The sequence below is a fragment of the Condylura cristata genome, unplaced genomic scaffold (assembly GCF_000260355.1).
Source record: "Condylura cristata isolate star-nosed mole 26May11 unplaced genomic scaffold, ConCri1.0 scaffold00007, whole genome shotgun sequence".
Taxonomy (NCBI): domain Eukaryota; kingdom Metazoa; phylum Chordata; class Mammalia; order Eulipotyphla; family Talpidae; genus Condylura; species Condylura cristata.
The window spans coordinates 36096452-36121624 of NW_004567108.1; the positions used below are offsets into that span (position 1 = coordinate 36096452).

Genomic DNA, 25173 nt, shown 5'->3' on the forward strand with positions numbered 1-25173 from the left:
TACCTGGCTGATTAACAGCAGAACCAGAGCAGAAAACAATCCCAACGTGGCCAAGACCCCCCAAGTCCTAAGCAGTGACCGTGGGGAACAATTTTATAAGCTTGCACTAGCATGCTCACTCTCCCACCAGGCTGACCCCTTCTTCCTCTTCTGGTTTTATCTCAAATTCCATGCCCTAGACATAATGTCTTCAAAAGGAGGTACTTTGTGGAGTTATTTTCTACATTCTTTACAGGAAAAGAACAGTTTACTGAAATGTGACCTGCATGACCTTCAGAGAAATGTGATGACAAGGAGAAAAGAAGCATCAACACACGTCCCAGACTGTGAAGATGACAACAACCATCCTGGCACTAACCACATGTCCATCCAAAATCACTACTGAGCACGTCAGAGGATGGCAATGAGAATCTCCTGGCGGTTACAATCGGAGTAAAGCACTGAGGTTAGGAATCAGCTTTGATAAAGTAAGGTAGACTCAAATCCCAGTTGTTCTTTTTTTTTTTTAGATTTATTTATTTATTCATAAAGAACTGGGGCACAGGCCAGAGATACGGAAGGTGAGAGGATTCACCAGGGACAGAGTGGGGAGCAGAACAGGCAGATCGACGAAGTACACTGCTGAGGGGAGCAGTGGGCAGGTCAGGAGAGGTCTGCCACACCATGTGGTCACCTCCGGGGCAGGGAGGGATCGAACTCATGTGGAAGTGGCTTTAAGCTTCTCAGTGCAGTGCTTTAACCCGCTGTGCCACCAGGGAGGGCCACCAGTTGTTCTTTTTTTAATCCCAGTTGTTTTCTAAACCCCTACTCTCTCATTTGTAAAATGGGATTATTATCTAGTTATCTAATTAAATAAGCACAAATGGCCCCTAAACAGGGTAACTGAGAAGAGTTTAATGAAAGCACAATCTGCAAAGGCATGAATGAGTTAAGGGAAACTAGCAAACACGGGGTGGGGGTTGGGGGGCTCCCAGGCAGCTAGCAGCAACAGAGAGTCACCATCTCCCCCTAGGGCTGGAGAAAAGAGAAAAGGGGGAGCTGTACCCAAGAATATGGCTGAATTAGCAGCAGTAGGGAAGGGACACCCAATGGAAATGGTAGCTTTCAGCAGAGGGACCCAGAACCACCTCCAATCCACAGTGGGGAGAAGGAGAAAGCAAGGTAAATAAATACCAATTTACTTCCCCAAAGCTAGAAGATAAGGGGGCTCTTGAGGTGGACCCAATGGCCATCTCCCAGGACTGACCTAGGTGATGGGAATAAGGGACAAGCAGAATATCCAGGCTGGAGTTTCTCATGAACTTGTGAGTCAGTCCCCTGATAACTACTCACTTGATGTAGCCTTCTAGTCTCCAAGGTAAATGCCTTTAGGGCAGAAATGTCACTGGCACTGCATATCACTCTTACATTGTTTGAAAAAACTAGGTATGACTGGGTTGGGGGCATACACCTTTACAACTCAGACCTGGAGCTCCTTCCTGGTTTGTGTCCTGTTCTATTAGCTTGAGAGTATCTGATACTCAAATAATCCGGTTTCAAAATATAAGCTCAGAAAGCACTGGCTTATATCTCATGAAAACCATAAATCTTCTCTAATGTCGCTAAATTTCCCCAATTTGATTATATGATTATAGTTAATCCCACTTGTGAGGCAATACAGGCTTAAATGTTTCAACCCAGCAAGAGTATGTCTTCTCTTAGCTAAAGCCATTATACAAAGGTCACTTGGAATCACCTTCCCTTTCAGGAACTGCTGTCAATGAGGACGCTTCCCAAGAACTAAAGAGAAACAAAGCAAAACAACGGGGTTTTTTTGTATCTCTCAGGCAGCTACAGGGCATGCTCAGCAGACTAGCGATTAGTGCCTGCATGCAAACACCACTTACTGCAGCTGTCACGCAACAAAATACAAAGAAAGTGAAGTATAACAATCTCAGGAAGAGAGCAATGGCCACCCCTAAGTTTTAGATGTTTACACCAAATTAATTTTAATGTATTTTAAGAGAGAAAAATCTCACCTAGCAACTTAACATTATAAAAGCAATATAAGAATAGTTAATTCATTAAAAATGTAAACAATATAGAACTAAGAGTAATAGTGAGTTCTTCATCCCTAACCACTACCCAAGTCTACTCTCATTCCCATTAGAAACCCCTATTAACAGTTTGGTACAATTTCTTTAAGACTGTTTCCTAAATTTTTGCATACATGTTAAATTAATAGATGAGGGGGTGGTTAAATACACACCTTTCTGTAAAGAATACTTTCACTTACTAGATGGACATATTCCCCGTCGGTACATATCAAGCTACCTCATTCTTTAAAGGTTGCATAAGGGAAATATTCCTAAGTATTTTGTAATTTACTTAAAACTTCAACTGCCAAGTTGCTGAGTCAACTGCGATTTTTCAGCTTGTCTCAACCATTGCCATTAATTCTTCACAATATACACTGTTCATCTTCTTTACCCCCATTTTCATAAGCCCTTTCTTGACACAGCTTTGCTGATTTCTACACAAGCCAATTTTCTACTGAGTCAATGCCTCATGGAGTATGACAAACTACTTATATGACTCTTTAAACTTGTTTATAAATTCTCTGATCCCCTCTATGAAGAGATGGGGTCTATTCCACATCCCCTTGAATTCAGGATGTCTTTCCTATCCCCCTTGAAGGTAGTCAGACTCTCAGTAACTTCAACCAATAGCAGGTGGCAGTTGGTAAAGCCCTCACGGTTTCTCTTGGTCCCTGGGAAGCCTCACTCTCAGAAGCCGGTCACCATGTTGACGACAATAGCCCATGGCATGCGGAGAGTCCATCTCAGATGCTCTGGTGTACCTAAGCCCAGACTTTGGGTCATCCCAACCCCAGTAGCAAGCACTGGAGTGAAAAATGCTTCCAGATACTTCTAGCATCAGAAGTTTGAGTCTCCACAATTGAGGCTCATTAGCTGGTCAGTAGCTGGAACAGAGAAAACACATCTCCACTGTGCCCACTTTGAATCCCCACTCAGAGAACCTGCAAGCATAAGATGATGGTGGCTTTATTGCACTGAGTTTTGGGGTGACCTGTTATACAGTTTTGGGGTGTCCTGTTATACAGCACTGTGTAAGTCGGTGTACAGAGGTCTAATTCAGGTAAATGTCATTCTCTTAACCCAAATCATAGTACTATTTTTTTGTTCTTTCTGTAAAGAAAAGTCCAAATTAGTCTGAACTAGGATCTCAAATTAGTCTTTAAACCATTGTTAATTCTCTTGTCCTTGTCTAGAGGACAGGTTTAAACTAGATAGATGACTTTCGCCCACTCTCCAAAAGCAGCGTGTTCTCATAAAACCTTTTATATGTAGAAATAATGTTCAGCAAAGAAGCAATGACCGTTAATATCTAAGGGAAACTTTTGGGCATTCACAGACCCAAAAATTAACCTACCAAACAACACATGAAACCTAAAATAAGAGTCAAAGCAGGAATGGCATGATAAATACACAACTTTTATAAAGTGGTCCCTAAGGAAGGAATTCGGGGTGCCACTCTCAATGCCTGGGGTGCATGCTGTCTCAAGAAGAGGCTGCAAAATGCTGAACACTTATTTTTGTCTTTTGCCTTTGTGGGAACAGCAAGCTCTTCGTAGCTCTTTCAGCTACCAATAGCTGGTACTAATGGAGGTCTTTGTAAAAGAGGCTTAGCAAAAACTTTCCAAAAGAGGTGAATAGTTATATCGACTCTCCCTTCCTAGAGAAATACTGTGAGAGAACTAAAAATATGTGCTAGGACCCTAAACAAACAAAACAGCCGTGTGTGTGTGTGTGTGTGTGTGTGTGTGATGTGTGTGTGTGTGTGTGTGTGTTCCCTTTCATTCAGCTGGAGTAGAGATATTCAAATGCAAATCCCCAGTGAACTTGGGCTTTATATTTCATAAAGCTCTCTGGACTTCTGGAAAATGTAAGAACTCGTTTATTTCAATTTCCCCCACAAAGACTTCCATAGATTGGCATTATTCTAATTTTGAAAGTTAGGAATGACACAAATTTACTTCAACATCCTTCACCAGCATAACAGGAACTAATTTTAGCAGAGACAAATTAATAAAAGCAGATACAGAAGGGAATAAAAATGAAAAGTATGGCTAAATGTTTACGATGATTATTAGGTGAATGAAATTAAAAAGTTATTTTTTTCTTAATATATCAGGCTTTGAGACTAAGATAAGACTATGTTAAAATCTTTTTTAAAGCTAACTTAATAGGCAAAGGAAAGACACTGCTATACTTGTTGATGACTCTCCAACCCCAACTCCTGGCGCATAACAGTGGGTTGTCCAGGCTCCGTACCTTCCTTTGAGTCATCAGGCCCCATCCACCGCCCACTCCTTTCCCTGACACCAGCAGAACTTCGGGAACACAGGATCAGGGCAAGGGGAGCCACAGCTCTTGCCACCCAGATGCTGGGCGGGCATCCATGATGCTGAGAAGTGCGGATGGGAGGCTGCCAGCGTCCCTGAGGAGCTGAGCGACTCCAGAGTTAGTCAAGGCCCTTCTGAGGGGCTGGCTCTCTTGTGTAGCTCACTCTGCATGAGTGGAACCCAGGGAACCCACAAACAGCTCAGACTCCAAATGGTCCAACCTGTTGCCTTTCTGGAGTTGGTTTGTCCCTCTGCCCCCACTCAGGTGCAGCCGTCAGACGGACCTGCTAAACTGCTCCTCACAGGGCCCTCCCTGGTGGCGCAGCGAGTTAAAGCACAGCACTAAGAAGCTAAAGCCACTTCCACATGAGTTCGATCCCTGCCTGCCCCGGAGGAGACCACATGGCGCGGCAGACCTCTCCTGACCCGCCCACTGCTCCCCTCAGCAGTGTACTTCAACGATATGCCTGTTCTGCTCCCCACTCAGTCTCTGGTGAAGCCTCTCACCACCCCTGCACCTCTGGCCTGACCCCAGTTCTGTATGCACAAATACATAAATCTTAAAAAAAATAAAAAAATTTAAAATAAAAAATTTGTTAAATAAATAAATAAAATTGCTCCTCACAGTGCCAGGTAAGTGGAAGCAAGCACTGGTTCTCCTGTGCATGGTGGCCTGGGGTTCCATCCAGTGCACAGGAAGGTCTATAGGTGCCCCCTTGCACCCCCCCCCACAGCCCATCACCCAAAACCTTAAATTACCCCCACTCCATGTTCCATTCTCCTCCTTCACTTTATTTGCTAATTTTTCTGTAAGAGCGAAGAACTCATCCTATTAGCACCTTCCTGCTCTAACTGGTCTCCAGCCAGCCGCACAGCGTCCCCCAGAGCCCACCACACACGCGGGATCTCAGCCTCCCCCAAACCTCGCGCAGCCCAGTGCTCTTAGCTTCAGATCCTTAGGATGCAGACACACATTCGAGTGTGAGAAGTGCTGGACCCCACAACCCTCACCATGAACCTGTTATACTAGTCATGGCAACAAATTTGAAATAGTTTTAACTGGTGGGAAACAGCTTAATCCCATTCCCCGCAGAAAGACCTCATTATTCAAGCACTCTTGAAAGGGGAGTGGGAGGGCTCAGCTCACTGTACTTCAGAGCCAAACCCAGAGCACGGAAGTGAGGCTACTTCATTTGAAATCACTACCCAGCATCACACACACTAATTGGTCCGGTGGATGGTACTGGAAAGGCTTAAGGTGGGAGCTTGGCCAGAATGAAAGACAGCAACACAAAAAAGAAATAATTCAGAAAACAAGGAGGCTTCTTTACTTAAGGCAGCAATTCTCAGTCGGGGTCACCTAGCAAAGCCTGGAGACGATTTGGTTGTCACAACTGGGAGGGGCATCAATGTGTCAGGGTGGCTGCTCAACAGTCCACAGTGCACACAACACAGCGCCCGAGACCAACAATCTGTGCAGCCCAAAATGTCAGGTGTGCAGATGCTGAAAACCTGATAGAGCAATTAACTGCAATGTATTTTCTCTTCCCTCTCAGGACCTGCCCCCAACCCATCAGCTACTGCTCACTCCATTAAGCCCACCCTCCAGTCAAAGGTCTGTGCTTCCCTTGCTCAATGGGTTTCCACCCTTGGCTGGGAAAAGAGCCTGCCTGGAGTGGCGTGTGTGACAGCCAGGGAAGGAGGATCTGGGGCCAGAGCCTTTCAGCAGGCAGCTCTCGGCCCCCAGCTCATTATCTATGCAGCACAGGCCTTAGGTTACCTATTATAAAATCATGGGCTGGGAGGGGCCTCCACGAGCCTCTTCATCCAGCTCCCTTTGCCTATTTAAGGGGCTGCATCCCAGCCAACTCACCACACAGATGGACTCCTTTATAGCAGAGGAAAAGGAGCTGGAATTCAGAGAGTACAGAGGAATACAGAGACAGGGACAATGGCACAAACTCCAGCCTTTGAAGCACCCAAGCAACTGTTGAATGACAGTGTTCTATTTTTAGGTCAACTTTCCTGAAAAGGCCCCCTGCTTCCCTTTTTCTGGAATGCTCCAGGATCATCTCCAACAGTTTGGGCTTCCTCTCTCCTCCAAAAGTTGCTGTAAAGACTCTGTCTAGGAAAGTAAAGATCACTTTCCAGAATAGAGACAGTCTTACCCTCATGGCCAAGGTGGGTATGTCCTGGCTTACCCAGAAATGGCCCAGCTGACACCACTACCCAGAATAACAGGATGCCCCTGTCCCCACCGAAGTGTCTTGTTTGGGACGATGAATTGTACTAGAACCTTACTTCTAGGGCATGCCTTTCCCAGCAAGAACAAAGCCCCAGCTCCAGACCTGGCATGCTTCTGCCAAGCACACTGAGCCACAGACCTGAAAGCTAAGCTGATGTGCGATTATGTCTAATTTGGCCCTTGCTGATGATGTGCCAGTTGACTGAAATTCTGCTCACTCAAAATAACTGGACACTAATGAAGGGAAACCCAGAACTGAGCATGCCCCTCTAATCTTGTGACTGGACGGTGTCGAGAGAGGTTATTGGCACAGACCATGGGAAAACCTGCTCTCAATCTGACCCATGAAGTTAGTTACACAAGAATTTCCAATTCAAATGCAGTCCATGCTCCAACTTCTAACACCAGTGCACATGGGAAACTCAGATTTCCGTATGGCACGCATGCACTGACCTGGACGCCCAAGTGATTCTGTACAGCTCACAGGCTCAAGTTGAAGGTGGCAGAAGAGAACACAGGGACCAGAGCAGCCCAAGTCAGCCAAGCCCTGGTGGGCAAGAACTATAATCGATAATCAGGTGGAATAATAAGAACATTAATGGTGGGTTGAGTTTTGTTTTGTTTTTGCTTTTGTTTTCATGATTACCATGATTATAGGTTTCTAGGGAAAATGAAGACTACAGAGGAAGAAACTTGGTTCTAACTAAAACGTGATATAGTTCCTCCAGACTAGGTCCTCATCTTATTTAAGTACTAACTTCCTTGCAATAGATTCTACCATTTCACTGTACTATAACGTATTTCTCCACATTATGAGCCAGTTTATTTTAAGTTGTGACTGTGGTTCTCTAAAGGCAATATAACTAGCTGTCTGCTACTCAGATATCAAAAGTTTATGTGCAACAAAAGGTAGTAAATAAAGAGGATGGAAGAGAAAATTAAAGCAATATATTTTTTTAAGATTTATTTATGCATGTAGAACTGGGGTACAGGCCAGAGGTGCAGGGGTGGTGAGAGGCTTCACCAGAGACAGAGTGGGGAGCAGAACAGGCTGACTGACAAAGTACACTGCTGAGGAGAGCAGCGGGCAGGTCAGGAGAGGTCTGCAGCGCCATGTGGGGCATCTGGGGGAAGTGGGGGTTCGAACTAACACTGAAGCAGATGCAGCCAGCTTGCAGAGCTGTGTCCTAACCCACTGTGCCACAAGGGAGGGCCTGCAATACATTTTTAATGAAGGATCCATCTCCCAAAACAGTCCTGGTCACCACAGTTACAAGTTTCAAATTTTTCCCTCAATTCTGCTGGAATCAGTGAAGAGGGCAGGCGGCCTGACTTGGCGAGCACATGTTCAAGCCAGTGCTGAAAAGAAATGGCACAGGCAGCTCGGGCTCACAGCCACAGCCACTGAGAAAGATGCTAAGGAGGAGGAGCAGGAAATGCCCCACTGCCTGCGCCTCTCCAGGGTCTAAGAATCCTTGCCTTGGTGGCAGATAAGACCCTCCATCCACTCTACTCTCCTTTCTTCGAATCAGCCTTGCACACAAGTATTGTCAACACTGGGCCTCGGCATACACCGTCTCCTCTTTCTGGAATGCTCTAAGCACTAAGCACTCTGTGCACGGCAGGGTCTAAGTGCCTTACACTGGCAATCGCCCCTTGCAGACAGACACTACTATCTGTCATCCTGTTGCTCCACAGGAAAGGAAACCAACAGCTGAGTTTGGGGTACCAGCCAGGGCTCTGAGACTCTGAACAGCTGTGGCGCTCCCCAATAGAAGGTCAGCTTTTTGAGGGTGAAATCAGCCCGAAATGCTTATTTGGCATTGTTAATTTTATCTCACTTCCCCCCCTAAAAGTATGTGAGAAAGTTAACAAAGATATGAAAAATGTATATATAAAGAGATTAGGTAAAGATAAAATGAAAGTAGAAAAGAATGATGAGAAGGCAGAAGGGATATAAATACACTGACAATAATGCCTAAGCCCTTCACAAATTCTGTAGCTAAGCTCCAAATTTGGTGGTGCTTTATGGACTTATATCAGAAAGTCCTGTTGCCATAGAAATTATGTTGGAAACAATATAGGTCTCAGCCATCCAGCCTGATCAAAAGATGTCTAAATGAGACCTTGCTCTGCTTCACAATACAGGTGGTGCAAGGGAAACTTGAAAGAAATTGCTCTAACAGGACCACACACTTCCAGTTCTCCTGCTCAGAATGCACTGAAGAGATAAGCAGTCACTGAGAGAGGTTCTACATTATTATGAGGTGTTTGTACCCAACTGCCATGCTCTCTTGCCCTCCGTCTCTCTCACTAGGTTAGTGTCACCGGGGGTTACATCTGCCTTCTCAAGCTTTCCTCTGATACCCACTAGCTGCGTTCTCCCCCCTCTTCCTTCTTTCCTCTGTTGTTGTTGTGATCAAGCACTGACTTCACAGCTGGCCAACCCCACTCACTCACTATCCCTCCCCTGACATTCTCATCACTGTTCAAGATGAGTCCTGTGCTAGAATATGTAAGCTATCTGAAGTCTTTCCATTTCCCAAATTAAGGGTATATTGGGTTGAAAGCACATCCCCCCACCCCCAATTCATGTGTGCCCAGACCTCACAATGTAAACTTTCAAAGAAATGGGATTGTTGCAGATACAATAAATTAAGGCGAGGTCATATGGGTTTAAGGTAGGCTGTTCTCCAGTTGCCGGTACATTATAAGAAAAGAGACATCAGGAAGAATGGCATGTAACCATGGATGCAGAGACTGGCCGGCTGTATCTACAAGGCAAGGAACTCTGCAGATACAGGAGACAACCAGAAGCTAGGAAGAGGCATGAGAGGCACAGCCTTTGAGGTCAATGATCAAGTGATAAACCTCTCTGCACCACAGAGATATTCAAATAAGCAGCAAAATTACCTCCAGTCATCTAACACATTTATAAGGTGAAAGGGTTTTCAGAGCAATCTCCTGTACCTCGCAGCCATTTTTAGAGGCGAGCAAACAAATCCATTGTTTGGTATAGACAGAAGCTCAAGTCAGGCCCACGTCACATAGTACACAGTAATCCACCTAAGCCCTCAGATGCCAGACACTGCTGCGGCCATCACGTGCTTCGCTTCTCTGCCTTCAAAGTAACAATACTCAGCTCAGTTTCGCACGTAGCACAGGGACAGTGCAGCTTCCAAAGGATCTTCGCTAAACTTGTGTTGTCTGTGCTGTTCACATGTTTTCCACCCTATCTCACTGAGTAAGGATCTAGTTGTGGGATATGCCGGTTTCTTGTACTTTTTTTTTTTTTTAAAGATTTATTTATTTGTGCATATAGAACTGGGGTACAGGCCAGAGGCTCAGGGGTGGTGAGAGGCTTCACCAGAGACAGAGCGGGGAACAGAACAGGCAGATAGACGAAGTACACTGCTGAGGGGAGCAGCGGGCGGGTCAGGAGAGGTCTGCCACGCCATGTGGTCACCTCCGGGGCAGGCGGGAATCGAACTCATGCGGAAGTGGCTTTAGCTTCTCAGTGCTGTGCTTTAACCCGCTGTGCCACCAGGGAGGGCCCTCTTGTACTTTTATTTTTAAATATTTATTTTATTTATTTATGCATACAAGAGCTGGAGTGTAGGTCAGGGTGTAGGGGAGGGGGGGGAGGATTCACCAGAGACAGAGTGGGGAGCAGAACAGAAAGACTGACTAAAATATAAGGTTCTGATCGCATATGACTTTGAAGCATTTCCTCTGCTGTGTGAGTCCCACTGTATTCATAGCATCTAACACCTCTGATAATGAGTGATCTACCTCTTTACAGACTGAGGGGTTCTCTTTCTGAGTCAAGGAATAATCCCTAACCATTGTCAGTAATCTTTATTTCACAGAGGAAAGAGCTCCTTGATTCTTTATTGACTTCTACCAAGCTGCTTTCCTCACAGAATTCAAAAGGCTTGAATAAGTTCAACAACTACAACCTCTCAACACTAGTCTTTCAAGCCCTGTCTCATACACAGCACTACATGTATATACACACCCATCCACCCCACCCCACCACACACACACCCACACACCCCTTTACCTGGAAAATCAGATCGCCATTAAATCCTTCCATTAATACCAAACTTTTTTTTCAGAAGCTGAGTCTACTTCTCTCTAGGCAGAGTTTGTAGTCAAAAAGAAATTCTTGTCTTGAGCACAAGTAAAGGGTAACTATTAACACTTTCCTAACTATAAGAATATTTTTGAAGCAGAAAATTTGAAGAGGAAACCTATTTTTAAATTCACCCATGGTCTACCTCATTAACTAGAAAGAACTAACGTTGGCCCATTGATTGACGTATGTGCCAGCCAGTAGGATGCTGCTGTGACCAAAAGACACGGTCACAGCACTGTTCTATTTCAACTATGTCACCTCAAAGCAACTGGCATATTTTCCAAAACACATTTGCTTTTTTTTTTTTTTTTAAATTAATGGTATAAAACAACCATTTCAAGTATTCCCACCCTTCCCCTCAGCCTCCCTCCCCAAAGGCACGCTCTAAGAAGATGTTTGCACACAGGTTAAGTCTATCTGCACTGTTCGGATGCCAGATCTTGTTGTTCTACTTAACAGATCAAAAGGTACACCTTTTCCAAAAATTCAAAACTACTACATATAGAAGCACATTAGAAGTTCCACTTCGTTCTCAGTGTTCACTTAATCAAGTGTGAAAAGTTACAGCCAGAGTCAACATTGAGGAGGTGAGCATGTTTCTCCCAATTGTTGGCTATTTCAAATTAATAACAGAGGATACTGTACTGAGAACAGGAAGAAAACTGAGACTGCCTCAGAACCGGAGCCAAAGGACTGACAGGACCCTAGTTCTCGTGGAAGAATAATTGTAACTTTAGTCTTTTTAAAGAAGAGTTTTTTCCCCCCTTTGGAAAATAAAACTCATTAGTAAGTTGCAGGATGAAAGCTTGAGTGTGTCTGTATTTGCTTCATAGTGACCACACCTCAAATTTCCTGAGTCCAACGTGAGCAGGACATGGGGAGTGCCTTCCTGGATCGCAAGTGAAGGAGGCACAGTTTAGGGGGTGTGAATGGAGAACTCATTCTGACAGGCTGACTGTAAGGCTGATGTTTTGCCAAACACCTTCCCCCAACCCTTCCAAGGCTGCTGAGTCTGCTCAGGGCTGAGGCAAAGAACTCAAAAGTTACCGAGGGTCCTGGGTAGGAAACACCCAAGTTGGCTGCTCCCAACACTCCATTTCAGGATGAGTGAGGCGTAGAGGGGTTGACTGAGAACATTTATATGAAATCCTAGCAGGGGGTGGAGGGAGAGCCGGTACACATGGAAGACGAACAAATGATCCAGAAGCAGGCACATGACCACTAGCCAAGCTTCTCTTTCTGAAGGCGCCAACATTCCTGTTACTCCTGTAAACTGAGCTTCAGGACCCACAAACCTCAATTTTCATAACTTTCTGGAGGCAGTAAGGCCTGAGGGATGACACCAGAACCCAGAGTACCTCCCCCTCCTCTTTCTTACACTTCCTATCTAACCTCCCTCAGCAGCAGACAGACCAAACCGACAACCAGTAACAAACTCAAACTCTAGAATCTACACCAGACACAAAGCTGAGCATGTTTCAAGTAACACCTTTCTGCCTTGATAGCATCAAGAATGGGATTCCAAAGCTGCAGCAGTTATCAGCTTACCCTTGGAAGCCTAAAATCAGTTTAACCTTGGAAGCATAAACAAGACAATAGAAAGTTCAGTAAATTCAGAGACAGTTCTCACTCAGGTATGTTAGGAACAACTCCACTTGACTCCTAAGACAATAAAAACGGGAGCCTGGAAATCCACCCATGTGAAAAGTCCAGTTCCCACCACCGGCACCCCACCCCAGGCCTTGGTCCACATGTGTACGGGGTCAATCAGCAACAGAGCACACTAGGTTTTTTTAAAGTACATATACACAAGGCTTAATTTGATCTCTATCCAAACTGAGATGAACTCTATTTCCACAGAGGTAACCAAAGAATTCCCTCGTGCATCTATGTTTTCAAAGAAAGCATGCATTTTAAATTTTAAATTCCCATTTTCTTTAAGTGAGAAAAGGATAAGGAGGTGGGGAGACAAAGCAGGGCAGTCATGGTGACGATACCACCAATTCTGTCCCCCGCCACTCCATGCAGACTCTCAGAGGCACATCTGAGCATGCGCATCCACGTACTACTAATAAATCGCTTCTCCCTCTCGGCATGCACTTTCCCACCTGCATGTGACAGGTAAGAAAACTGAGGCATCGAGAAATTAAAAGAACTCACCTAAGTTCCACAGAGGGTGAAAGCAAATCTAAGCTCAATATTTAATATTTGCCTGGCTGTTGACATTATCTTTAACAGGAAGTAGAAACAAGTCCTTCATTTAGACAAATAGTACATTACAGACGCTGTAAGCAAAACCTGTAATATTGGCGATACTTATTAGGTATCTTCTAAGTACAAGGGTGCAAGGTTATCCTCTAGGTGCTGAAACTAAGCCACTACCTGCATAAGGGTGGTCCCTAGGAAAAGGGGAAGTTCCAGGTTCCCTGACCCACCCAGAGGAAGGTGGAGCTGAGCAGAGAACATTTCTGAACCTTTTCTATGGGTCCCACAAGAAGGTGCTTTAGTCTTGTGGGCGGCTTCCAGGCCTTGCTTTGGGCCAATCCCTTTTGGGTTGACTTTTGCCCACGAGGGGATGGGTAGCTTCAGTTGTTTGATTTAGACATTACATTCTTTGTCTTCTGTATTGTATATTTACTGTATTAAAGTCCCTTTTCATTAAACTTTTATATGTTTTGTCTTGATGCAGCGGATGGCAGAACCCACTTAGAGCAGGCAGGTTTGGGACTTCAGGGGTGTCCCTCTCTCCCTGTCCTGTAACATAGATAAAATATATGTGTACAAAAATTTGATGAGATAAGTGCATCCCTTATTTACTGCAGCATTATATAGATGGCCAAGAACTGGAAACAACCTAAGAAACCACAGGCAGAGAGTTGGATAAAGATGTGGCATGTACTGCTCACTGCTAAACAGGATGGAACTCTGTCATTGGAACAACACAGATGGACCTAGAGACTACTAGTGAAGTCAGCCATGGGAGACACCATCTGATTTCACTCATGTACAGCAGAGAGACACCAAACAAACAAGTGAAGTACAGGAAACAAAACTTTTAGGCTGTAAAACCAAATTAGTGGCTCCCAAAAGGGGAGCGAGCAGGAGTTGGGTAAATTGAATAAAAGGGGCCAAGTGTGTTGGCAATAAAACGTGAGAATTATCCAATCTTGGAAGTGCTCTTTAATTTTATAAAAATGATGTTAAAATGTTTATGGAATAGTAGAAGTAGAAAAATAAGAACAACTAGAAGCTGTCTTTGTTGGGTATCCCAGGTAAAAAAATATCACAGGAATGTCTTCTTACCTTGAATTAATTCCAAAATAAACAGATCTGTAGTTTCCCTGCAAATGTGGGCATGACTTGGTTGCATTTTTGCCTATCAGATATTATTTCTGCTAACATTATTCAATAGTTCTAAAATTTGTGAGTAAGTAAGTAAATGCGTGAAAAACACTATGTTGTCCTGGAGAAAAAAAAAACATGGAAAAAGAAAATATCTTTTAATTCTTTCTCAGGAGGCAGGGAGTCCCACTCCAGAGATTAGAAGGGCAGAATTGCCAGGTCAGGGGTCTCCCTGTTTTACAGAAAGATTCTTCAACTCACTTTGCCTTCCCTCTGGCTCCTAAAAGCACCATCTCCACCTAGAAATCCTTGGGTCGCCAACCTCATTTAATCCCTGGTCAATGAAGATTCTGGACTTGACCTTTCCAAATGAGAAAAATGCAGCCTACAAGACATAGCAAAATGAACACAGACCTTACAGAACTCAACGCCTGGTTCTGTAAGCCAGTACATTTCTGTGTTTAAATCAAACACACAAGGAATATGGTATATGAAGCATTCAGCACCACACCCCTGTGTTTTCACTTCTTGAGAAAAACCAGCCAACACTGTGAAGAAAGACGGTGTAGACGGTGTAAAGTCTTTTTGCCCTTGCTCTGCAGCAGTGCAGCAGAAGCACCTATTGGACCTAGGGGCCACCCCCACCCAGGGCTTCCTCAGGTCTGGGTGGAGTCAAAACTGCATTTCCACCTGGTTCTGCAGTGATTAGATCGCTTCCAGCTACACCTCCCTTCCAAGCCATTTATCTACAGATAAACCAAAGTAACAAATACTTGGGATGCCTTTCACTTTTCCTAACCTCACTCAATGTCATGTTCAAATTCACAACCTTCACACAAAGTCTTCCCATTGTCCCATTCAAGTCCACTGCTCTCATGCCTTCACTTTCCAGAACTTGGAAATACACAAATATAATCACTACTCCTTATTTTCCAGCTTCTCTGGTGAGATCTGGCTTAAGTCATTTTCCCTTCACCCAAGTGTTGTACATATTTGGTGCTCAGTTAATTGAAAGAACTGCAATTGGCTTAGCATGTTGTGCCAGGAACCACTTTTAACCATTACAGGAATATAAGGCAGCACAAGAGGCACAAGAAAGCCCTGGTCAAGTCAGAATTCAATCTGTAACAGAGTGGTCCCTAGGAAAAGGGGAAGTTTCAGATTCCCCACCCACCCAGAAGGAGGGTGGAGATGAGCAGAGAAAAGGAGTGGAAAGAAGGAGTTTTGAAGAGGAAGGAAGCAGGATGGAGAGCTGGAAGGTGAACAGAGGGAGCCACATGGAGCTGAGAGATATGTGAAGAAACTTTGCTGTTTCTGGTCCTGGACTGGGTGAAACAGATGTGGGTGAGAAACCCGTGCGGTGGTTGACTATGGCAGCTTTATCTTAATTTGATTTTGCTCTTTTCCTCCCAGAATTGTCTGGCCATGTCTGACCCTTTTCTATAGGTCCCAGCCAGAAGGCTTTCAGGCCTTGCTTTGGACCAATCCCTTTTGGGTGGACTTTTGCCCACAAGTGATGGGTAACTTCAGGTGTTTGATTTAGAAATTATATTCTTTGTCTTCTGGTTGTATACTCACTGTATTAAAGTTCCTTTTCATTAAAGTCTTATATGTTTTGTCTTGATGCAGCAGATGGCAGAACCTATTTAGAGCAGGCAGGTTTGAGGGTTCAGGGGTGCCCCTCTCTCCCTGCCCTGTAACAGAGTCTCATCTATTCACTTTCAAATCTTTTGTCATGTCACATTAAGGGAGAAAAACAAAATAGAAGGGTAAAGTATAAAAGATTCAACTCATTAGTCACCCCCACTACAAATTTTATACCTAATTTTTCATCAAACCCAGAAGTCAAAGAAATTGCCAGTCTATGTAATAAAGTATATTTTAGAAATTATCCTATTTGGAATCACTGGAGCATGCCACTATATTATTTTGGAAAAGCCTTTCATTTCACTGACTCATAATGAGATGGAATGTGCCTACCTATACATAAAATCTTTTGATGAAGCTTGTATGTAGTATATAAAAAGCCCATATATTCTCCTATACTTTCCCCTGAGGGAGAAAAGAAAAAGTAAAATCAAATTCAAAGAATGCCATACATCATCTATTTTTAAAAGAGCAAACTAGCCCAAAGCTTCAGGTGTCTACAGTTTGATAACGCAGTGACAAGCACAGGAAACAGAAAGAAACCCTTAGGACTGCTTCAAGGGAGGCAGGATCAATACCTGGTGAGATCAGGTTTGAGAGTATGACAGGTCTGGATTCCAAGTTCCCTCTGTCACCAGCTACCTGTGTGAACCTGAGATAACATCATGACTTCCAGCTTATTTGTGAAATGGGGAAACTACTGGCCTACCCAAAGGTAATAAGGAGCAGATGGTAATAACGTGTGAAAGCACCCAGACTCGGTAAATTGATAAACCTTAATTCTACCTCCCATGCTGGACTTCCTATCCTGGAAGACTTAACTCTCAAATCAGAAGTTGGGTGGCCTCTGTTTCTTCTTCCACAGCCATGAAGACGTGGTGAATGTCACTCTGTTCCTATATGTACCTTTTAAATAAAATGAGTTTTTATCTTGTTTTATTATGGAATGAAAGTGTAAGGAATAACAGCAAATCAGAGGGGAAAAGATGTTAGCGAACACTTTAAATAACACTAAATTCCAAGATGAACTCAGTATTACAAGTTTAAGCTCTCCCGAACAAGTCATTTTGGCTAACAGCATGTGTAATTAAAGTTAAAAGTATACTAAAACAACACTTTAGCTGCTGACCTTAAAGTTCCTTTTGAAAAGTTCAAGCAAAACATTAGCACATGAGAGACTTGACTTTGTCTACTAAAGACATCATGTAGCAACACTTCATGTATCTCAAACCTTCTGCAGTTCTAATAGAATTGCTGAGTTAGTCTGTGCTGACTATATGCACTCAATTCTGCTCTACAGACCCCAGTTTTAACTAGTTAAGAACATAAATTTTCTCTTGAGTTGATATTGGGGAAAGAGACAAGAAGTTTCTGTTGTCTGCTGCAGTACTCCAAGTTATCAGGAGATTTAGAAGGCTCACCATTGAAACAAGCACAGAATCAGCCAGAACTTGCCCCCAAAACACACACAGTTTATTAGGCTTATGCTGCATTTTTAAAAAGAACTAAACCCTGGAGCATTACTTACATTTAGTTTTACAAGGTTCCCCATAAGAGAAGTTTTGCAGAGGATAGAAAGCCATAACTCTTTCTACACACATTGATCACTGCCCACAGCTGCCATTTCAACATGGCGTGGATTATCTGAGATGAATGAACTGTGCTTAAGCCTAGTCACAAAGCCCCCCTTTGCTATTACTGGTCTTTTTTACACCTAACTAATAACTAGCACAAAACTTTTGATAGATGATGGTGGCAACAATGTTTTCAGAATTACTCTGACAAGTACATCAACGTTTATTACAATAGCACAAGTTATTTGCAAATCATACCTAAGCGCAAATGTCATTTACATGTGGTTTTCAGTATAGAAAGATATTCTGGTTATTGCATCACTCAGTATTTCACTTTATAGGTTGCAGGAAGATGTGGTCAACAGGAAAGTGACAGTAATTAAATCAAAAGTGGTCTAGTTCATTTCAGTTCAGTGGTCTGGTGTGCCAATCAGAAACTTAAGCAATGCCTCATGACAGAAAGCTGAGAAACCTTCATGAAGAAGTCATTGAGAAATCCCTCAAGTACCACTTACTGCATGGTATTTCATGGACACTCACCTGGTGAAGACCAGAGATACCCTAGGAGTCTTGAGCTGAGTTCATTTACTTTGTTCAAATGACCAAATCAAACAATTCAAGGGGAGATTGAGATTAACAAAAGGCCAGATAGAAAATAAATGTAACTCAACCCAGGCTACCCAAAAATTGTTTTTAAAGCAGTCTCAAATATTTTTAACTCTAAATATACAACAATGAAACTATAACTACAATGTATAGAGAATGTATAAGGAATTAGTTTCTTTTTTAAAATGTTGAGGATAAATCCTGGTTGGTGTAGTATGAGATGTTATTGGACCTGTATTTTCCAAACCAATGGATAAAAAACAACAACAACAATCCCACAGCCCTGTAATGGAACACAGAAAAGACTGCCCTGCGTCTCCCTTCTCCCTTCTCCCTGGAAGGGCTTGCACCACCATTATTTTCAGTCTTGTGTTGACAGAAGGTTCAGAAAGTCAACTACCAGAAAGTATATATTCTAGCACATCATACTGTCCCTTTCTGATGAAAAGTCAATATTAGACAGTACCTATAATACAAAGATATATCCAACTAGATTAGCATTTGAATTAGGCATGAACACATACTTTCATGAATCCAGTATTAAAATTATAGAGAAAAGTTCATTATGAAGACATAATAGGCAACTATATTAAAGCTTTAATATTTCAGAGTAGCCATAAAGCCTGAAAACCAACTATTTTTTACTATGTCAGATGACTAAAAAATGCTACCATTAGAAGTGGGAGTTGGTTAAACAGAAATGATTCCAACCAGATGGTACATCACTCCATTATACCAGACACCTGAGAGAAGTCCAACAATGATTTGCAAAGTGGCCGTGTAGATTGCTCTTCTTGAAAACAGGTTCTGAACCTCCTGACTGCACTAAAAGCACATCAAGCATCATCACAGATGCCCATGCAGAGCTGGATCAAAATATTGCATGCATGTACTCCATTTACTGCACCAGTGAAATGCACACTGAAACACTGTGGAAATATACCAAGCTGATCATGGTTTGACAGGTGATACCAAAACCATATTATGTAGGTTCACCTAGTTTCCCAACTCTAACGTCACGTATGACACACTGAAACTATAGTATATTCCAGGATCTTGCCACATTAATAAAGGACTTTCACAAACCAGAGGTTGATACTACCCACACTGGATGAGCACATCCTTCCTCTTTGGGCCCCAGGAACTCTGGTGTCTGTGGTTACCAAAGAGCACACTAAGTTTGCTAAGAGCTGGGCCCTGGGTTCAATGCATTTCCCAGAGTGCAGAGACTGCAGCTGACTGCTCTGGTCTCCACTGGCTGATACCAGAAGGTCACACGGGTCACATACATACTTCCCATCTGACACTGCATTCTGGTGTGGAGGGAGAGGAGGAGGGTTACTCAAGTTGACTACTCCCCTTTTTTAATTAGGGCAAGCCTGTGGCCCTCCCAACCATCCAGAATCTCCTCTTCCCCCACCCCACCCCCCAGCCCCCACAAACCCACTCTGCTGCAGGTATCACCACCTTTAACCCAAACCAGGTGCCTTTGACCAAGGCTAGGTTGAGCAAAAAATTAACCTGTGGTCTTCGGCCATAGGTTCACTGACAGAACCAACCCTGAACGAAAAGAGAGCAAGCCAACTTTCTGTTTGTTTTAAAGGAAATACTTCCTGGCACATGTTTAGTAAAGACTCTGAACTCTACACATAAAGCTACATGGTTGGTCGGTCCTAATCTGGCTCTATCCACTCAGGAGCAAAGCAACCTCATTCTGGGGGCAGCCCTGGGTCATCAACACCGACTCGTTCAAGTCACGAGGGCTCCTACCAAAACCAGGGAGCCCAGCTCCGTGCCGCAATTCTCCCGCGCGCGCGCGCTCGCGCAGTACGGCCTCGGCAGGGCCACAGGGCGCGGGGAGCAGAGCAAGGACCCAAGTGCCCCTTCGGCTGCAAGTGGAAAGGGCACACCTGTGGAGTTCAAACTGGCTCCTGCGGCAATTAGGCCGAGCGGGGTGGGAGGAGACGCCTGCCCTTCCGGTGAGGCTGACTTTGCTAGAGCACAGCGCGGGCACAGCGACTGAAGTGCCCACCTGTAGCCAGCCACAGCAAACAAACTTTCCTCCAGCTCTGAGTAGGAAGAATTCGGTCCCCTACGCCACCCCCTGGCCCGAGCAGGCAGCAGCCGAGAGCCCCTCACCTGATACTCCTAACCCCCAACCTGGTCTGTCCCAACCCGCAGACCCAGCGCTCCCGGTGGGTGAGCGGGGTCCAGGCTCGGGATTGCCAGCCGGGATTTAGGAATTTGGGAGACGAGCGGGAAGACGCCGGCGACTGCCCTTCGCAACTCCAGCTCCCAACTTTGCCAGCTACACAGCCGCTGCCCTCCCGTTCTCTCCGCGGCTCCCAACGCGTTCCTGGGGGCTCCCCAAGGCCGGCGAGAGCCCAGTGGGCCCGGCGCACTTACAGCCATAGCGGGGTCTCTGCAGGGACGGCTGCTCCTCGTGGGGCATCCTGCGGAGCTCCGGGGGCCCGCCCGGGGCGCGCCCCCCGCGGGTCCCCTCGCTGGCCAGGCTCTCCGGTTCTGCGCCCGGCCGGCGCGTTCGTATCCGGCCTCTCGCTACAGCCCCCTGGTCGCCCCGAGACGGGCGACTCGCTCCCTCGCTGCTCACTCCCCAGCGCCCGCTGCCGCCGCCGCGCGCTGACACCCGAGCAAAAGTGAACTCCTCTCTCGCTCCCTCCCGGCTACGCCGCCGCCTCCCCCGGCAGGTTTCCTTTCTCCTCCAGCCCGGCCCCGTTATTCACTGTGAGGGAGCGGAGCCAGCGCGGCGCAGCGCCCCCTACAGCGCGCGCGGCGCAGAGCCTGGCGGCGTGGGCCCGCCCCTGCCCTGCGCGCGGATTGGAGGAAGGGGCGAGCGGGACGGGGTCCTGGACTGGGATCCCCTGAAACTGGGGCCCGCAGGCAGCTGGCGGCCTGGAGGCCGCGGCCGCCCGCTGAATTTTTCACTTCGGGAGTTATAAACAAGGGTGGAAGTGAACCGACCGCGAGAAGTAGAAAAACGGCAGAAGACACAGGCGCTCTGCGGTTCCTTTCTTCTGGGGAAGACCTTTTTTTTTTTTTAATTTTTCTTTCGGCGCGGGTGTGTTTTCTTGTTTCCCTGCCTTTTGAAAACTTCTTCTGTGACTCTCTACAAAATACTTTCACGAGGGTAGGTTTTTGCGGGAGGGGCAAAATACTACCAAGCAGCCACACAAAATCCAGCTGGCCGTCTTGGGAGTCTTCCCCTGGCTCCCTCTGCCTGCTCAGCCCCATGGATAGGACCTTTGCCAGCTCTGCTTGGGTCTCAAACCACAAAAACCTTTTCCTGCTAACAGTTTAAGGAGAGTAAACGGTCATGGGGCTGTTTTAAGGGGGGGATTCATGCGGTGGCCAGGAGTGTCAGATCTGAGGATGGCGCACTGTTATACCTGTGCCTTCATCTGGTTTTTCCATCGTGGAATGTGTGGGTGACCAGATCGTTGGCAAAATACAGGGTCAATGAGATTATTTAAAGAAAAGATGGGTGCAGTGACCCTAACCAAGTTGAAGTGTGCAAAGATACAGAGTGTGCCTTAAGGCTAAGATCAGGTGTAGAGTGGCTAGCTATTAAAGGCATATGCATGCCTTCTCAAACTCAGAGAAACTCCGGTCTTGAGACCCACCCTCAAGAGTTTCCAGTATAGGTGTTTTGGGTTGGAGCCCATGAATTTGCATTTTTGACAAGTCGCCAGATTTGGCTGACTGGTATCTCTGCGGGGCCTTGTGTTCAATGGGTCTGTTAGAAAACAAGCAGAAGGGATTTCAGTTAGACTCACAGATTTCTTTCACATGAAAGAGCAAGAGGATTCTCCCCCTCATCCTCATCTCTTCTTCCTTGCATTAGAATCTCACCTGGTTGGGGTGGTATAGAGGGGTTTTTCTTACTTATAAGCAGGTGCCTCCAATGAGGACAATTCAAAGAACCACATTCTGAACCATATCACCTTGGCAGTTAATTTTGGGGGCAGAGGGAGATGTCCCTCTGTTTCAGAATGTACTAAATTGGATGATAACTGAAGTTCATTCCATCTCAATGATTCCATGTTATTAACCTTTAAGCATGTATACTGTCACTTGTCAATGTATTATGACTTAGGGGCCAAATGAGTAGGTAATTTGGGTAATTAGAGGTAGGGGGAAAAGTTATTATATTCTAGTTATTATAAACTAGAATGGTCCGGGAAAGTGATAGGATTTGAAAACCTGGTTTAGAGTACAGTGAAAAGTGGTTAAGAGTTGGATGGAGAGTGTCTACTCCTATACTGCAGGATGAGGTCAGATGAAGGTAAGAGCTTCAACATTGATCAAACCATGGAGATTATCCAGTGGGATGGCCTAGTAAGAGGAATAGATACATCATCGGAGCATTGGAGAGCTCTTTACAGTTTGGGGCATAATGCAAGTGAGCAAAGGGAAGATGAATCTCACAGCATGTTATGGAGTGGGTTAGAGTTTGGGGACTTGGTGTGGTCTAGGGATAGAAGGGAAAACTAAGCAGAATATCAATAAGGTTGACACCTATAAAATGATAAAGGAGAAGTTTAAATATGAACAACTTGAGACCATCAACACATATATCAATGGGTACCATAGATTGTTATAAACAAATACCTGTCAATGGTAGAGATGTAATTAGGCAGTCTGTAACGAAGCCATTCTAAGTTCATGTTCCAGCTGGTCAGCTCTTCTCTGAAGGCTCTGGGGAGATTTCAAGGCTCTGTCATGGGTTTCTTTTTTTTTTTTCTTTTAATGGAGAACATACCACTAAGAGATTTCCTTAGACAAATGTGCCTGATTTTTTGGCAAGTACTAAAAGTAGTCTTTGGGATGTCAGTTTGTAGTCACTGGGTAGCAGCATGCTGTTACAGATCACTTCGCAAAATCACAGAAGAGAAACTTATGTGCAAAATTCTGGACTATTTTCTTGCAGGATTTGACTTAGAGAGTGATTCAATACATACAAGATTTGTGCCAGCTAATTTTGCCATCTAACTATGCCTGCAAGAATGCTGAAATAAAAAATTGAAAAAAAATGTTTTTTTTCTTTTTTTAATAAAGCAGAACAGTGTTTTCTTTCATGTAAGACAAAAGATGGCATTGAAAACCATTAACTGAATTAAAACAATTTTTAAAGCAATAATTTTAAATGATTGTTTTTTGGGCTCCACCTCCTTTTGATAATCATGAAGATGTTTGAAAAAATACAACCTTGCGGCCCTCCCTGGTGGCGCAGCGGGTTAAAGCACAGCACTGAGAATCTAAAGCCGCTTCCGCATGAGTTTGATTCCCGCCTGCCCCGGAGGTGACCACATGGCGTGGCAGACCTCTCCTGACCCGCCCGCTGCTCCCCTCAGCAGTGTATTTCATCGATCTGCCTGTTCTGTTCCCCGCTCTGTCTCTGGTGAAGCCTCTCACCGCCCCTGAGCCTCTGGCCTGTACCCCAGTTCTGTATGCACAAATAAATAAAATCTTAAAAAAAAAAAATACAACCTTGCTGTTATTAAATAGCAGTTTCTATTAAAAGCATCAAGCAGGATTTTTAAAACGCCATGTATCTCGCATAGAACTTTAACATTCCATTCACCTTTGAAATGACTTGGTGATTTTCCAATAATACCACATTATTGATCATTTTAACATATATGCCAAAATAGTGACCAATGTACATCACTCAAAGAAATGAGACATAAAGAAGTAACAGCTTTTCTTGGATTATGAAGACTTTCTAACTCCAGCCCACCCCAGAAAAAGAAATGAGCAGAGACGGGAACTACACTCTACTGCAAAGGAGACTTCCATGTCTAAAAAGGAAATTGCTATAGTCCAACATCAGATTAAAAAAAAAAAAATCAGAACAGAAATAAATGCAACAGACAGTGTTTCAGTTCTCAAAAACAGAAGTGGGAGTAGTCGTGTTCAGGGAGAGACAACCGATGCTTGCTAGCATCATTTTATGGACAAGGAAACAGAGACCCAGAGACAGCATAATTACCGTGGCTGCAAACACATGGAACTTCAACTTCATTCTGGGCATCCTGAGAGTCTGTACCACTAATTTTTTTTCCTATTTGTATGTCCATATTTGTGTTTAAACATATTTTCTTCTATGAAGTCTTATTTCCCAAAACCCAATAATTTTGGACAATCTTAAAACATTATGTCAATGTTAAATCAGGAAGCTTTCTGGCAGTCTTGCCTTTTTCTCTTTGCTTTCAAGTTCTAAACAAATCAATGTTTGGAAAATGTCTAAATTTGAATATTAGCAAATAAATAAAAGCCACACACAATTCCATTATTATTTTTCCCATTTCACAGTTTAAGAAAGTTAGAACTCTAGTGAGTCTGAGAAGATGAGCAGGGAAAAAAAGCATCATTGATTTGAGGGGGTTACACTCCAGTGTTTAGTCTCTTTGCTTGGTCTGCATGTTTCCAATTGCGTGTTTTCTCAAATGCACAGGTGACATACTTCATAGCTGTTCATTATCTCCCTCTAGAATGTGACTACTTGACAAATCGAACATGGTCTTCTTCACTGCTTGAACCCAGTATTTGCCACAATGCTGGAATGTAGTAGCTGCTCAATTATTTTATTACAATCATAACTAAATGTTTATATGTACAAGATACTTTACTAAGAATACTGGTTCTTTTAACTCTTTTGACAACTCTGTGAAGAGATCCATGTTCTAAAATGACAGTAAAGAAATGGAAAGTCAGGGGGAAAAATATTAAAAACAGAATTTTCATTAAAAAAAAGAAAAGAAATGGAAAGTCAGAGAGTCTCACTGGTAGTTAATGGGATCCCAGGTTTACTTGCACAGAATACCATCCTCTTTAGACTAATAAATAGAACTGAAAATCTCAGTTTCCCTTCCACTAAATATGTTCCCTTTACCCAAGTGAATGCTAAAGAACCTATTACAAATGCCCCCAAGTTACCATCCTTATTTGCCATCACAAAGACTGTAACTGGGTGGTCCCTAGGAGAAGGGAAGTTCCAGGTTCCCTGCCCCACCCAGAAGGAGGGTGAAACTGAGCAGAGAAAGAGGAGAGAGAAGAAGAGAGAAGAGAGACAGATGGAAAAGGAGACCTAAGGAAGCCACATGGAGCAGCAAACATGAGATGAAGAAACCGCGCTTGTTTCCTGACCCTGGACTGGTTAAGGCAGATGTGGGTGAGATACCTGTAGGGAGGTGAC

At 44.3% G+C, this 25173-nt stretch overlaps 1 protein-coding gene across 1 annotated transcript in view; it reads right to left on the bottom strand.

The window, feature by feature from the left end:
* Window positions 1-20665, bottom strand: part of IQGAP2 (IQ motif containing GTPase activating protein 2) — a 249428-nt gene extending 228763 nt beyond the window's left edge. Inside the window, exon 1 of the mRNA XM_012721764.1 lies at window positions 20364-20665. Within this exon, the coding sequence (XP_012577218.1) occupies window positions 20364-20409 (46 nt within the window). The 5' untranslated portion in view covers window positions 20410-20665. The remainder of the gene's footprint in view (window positions 1-20363) is intronic.
* Between the last annotated feature and the right edge of the window lie 4508 nt (window positions 20666-25173).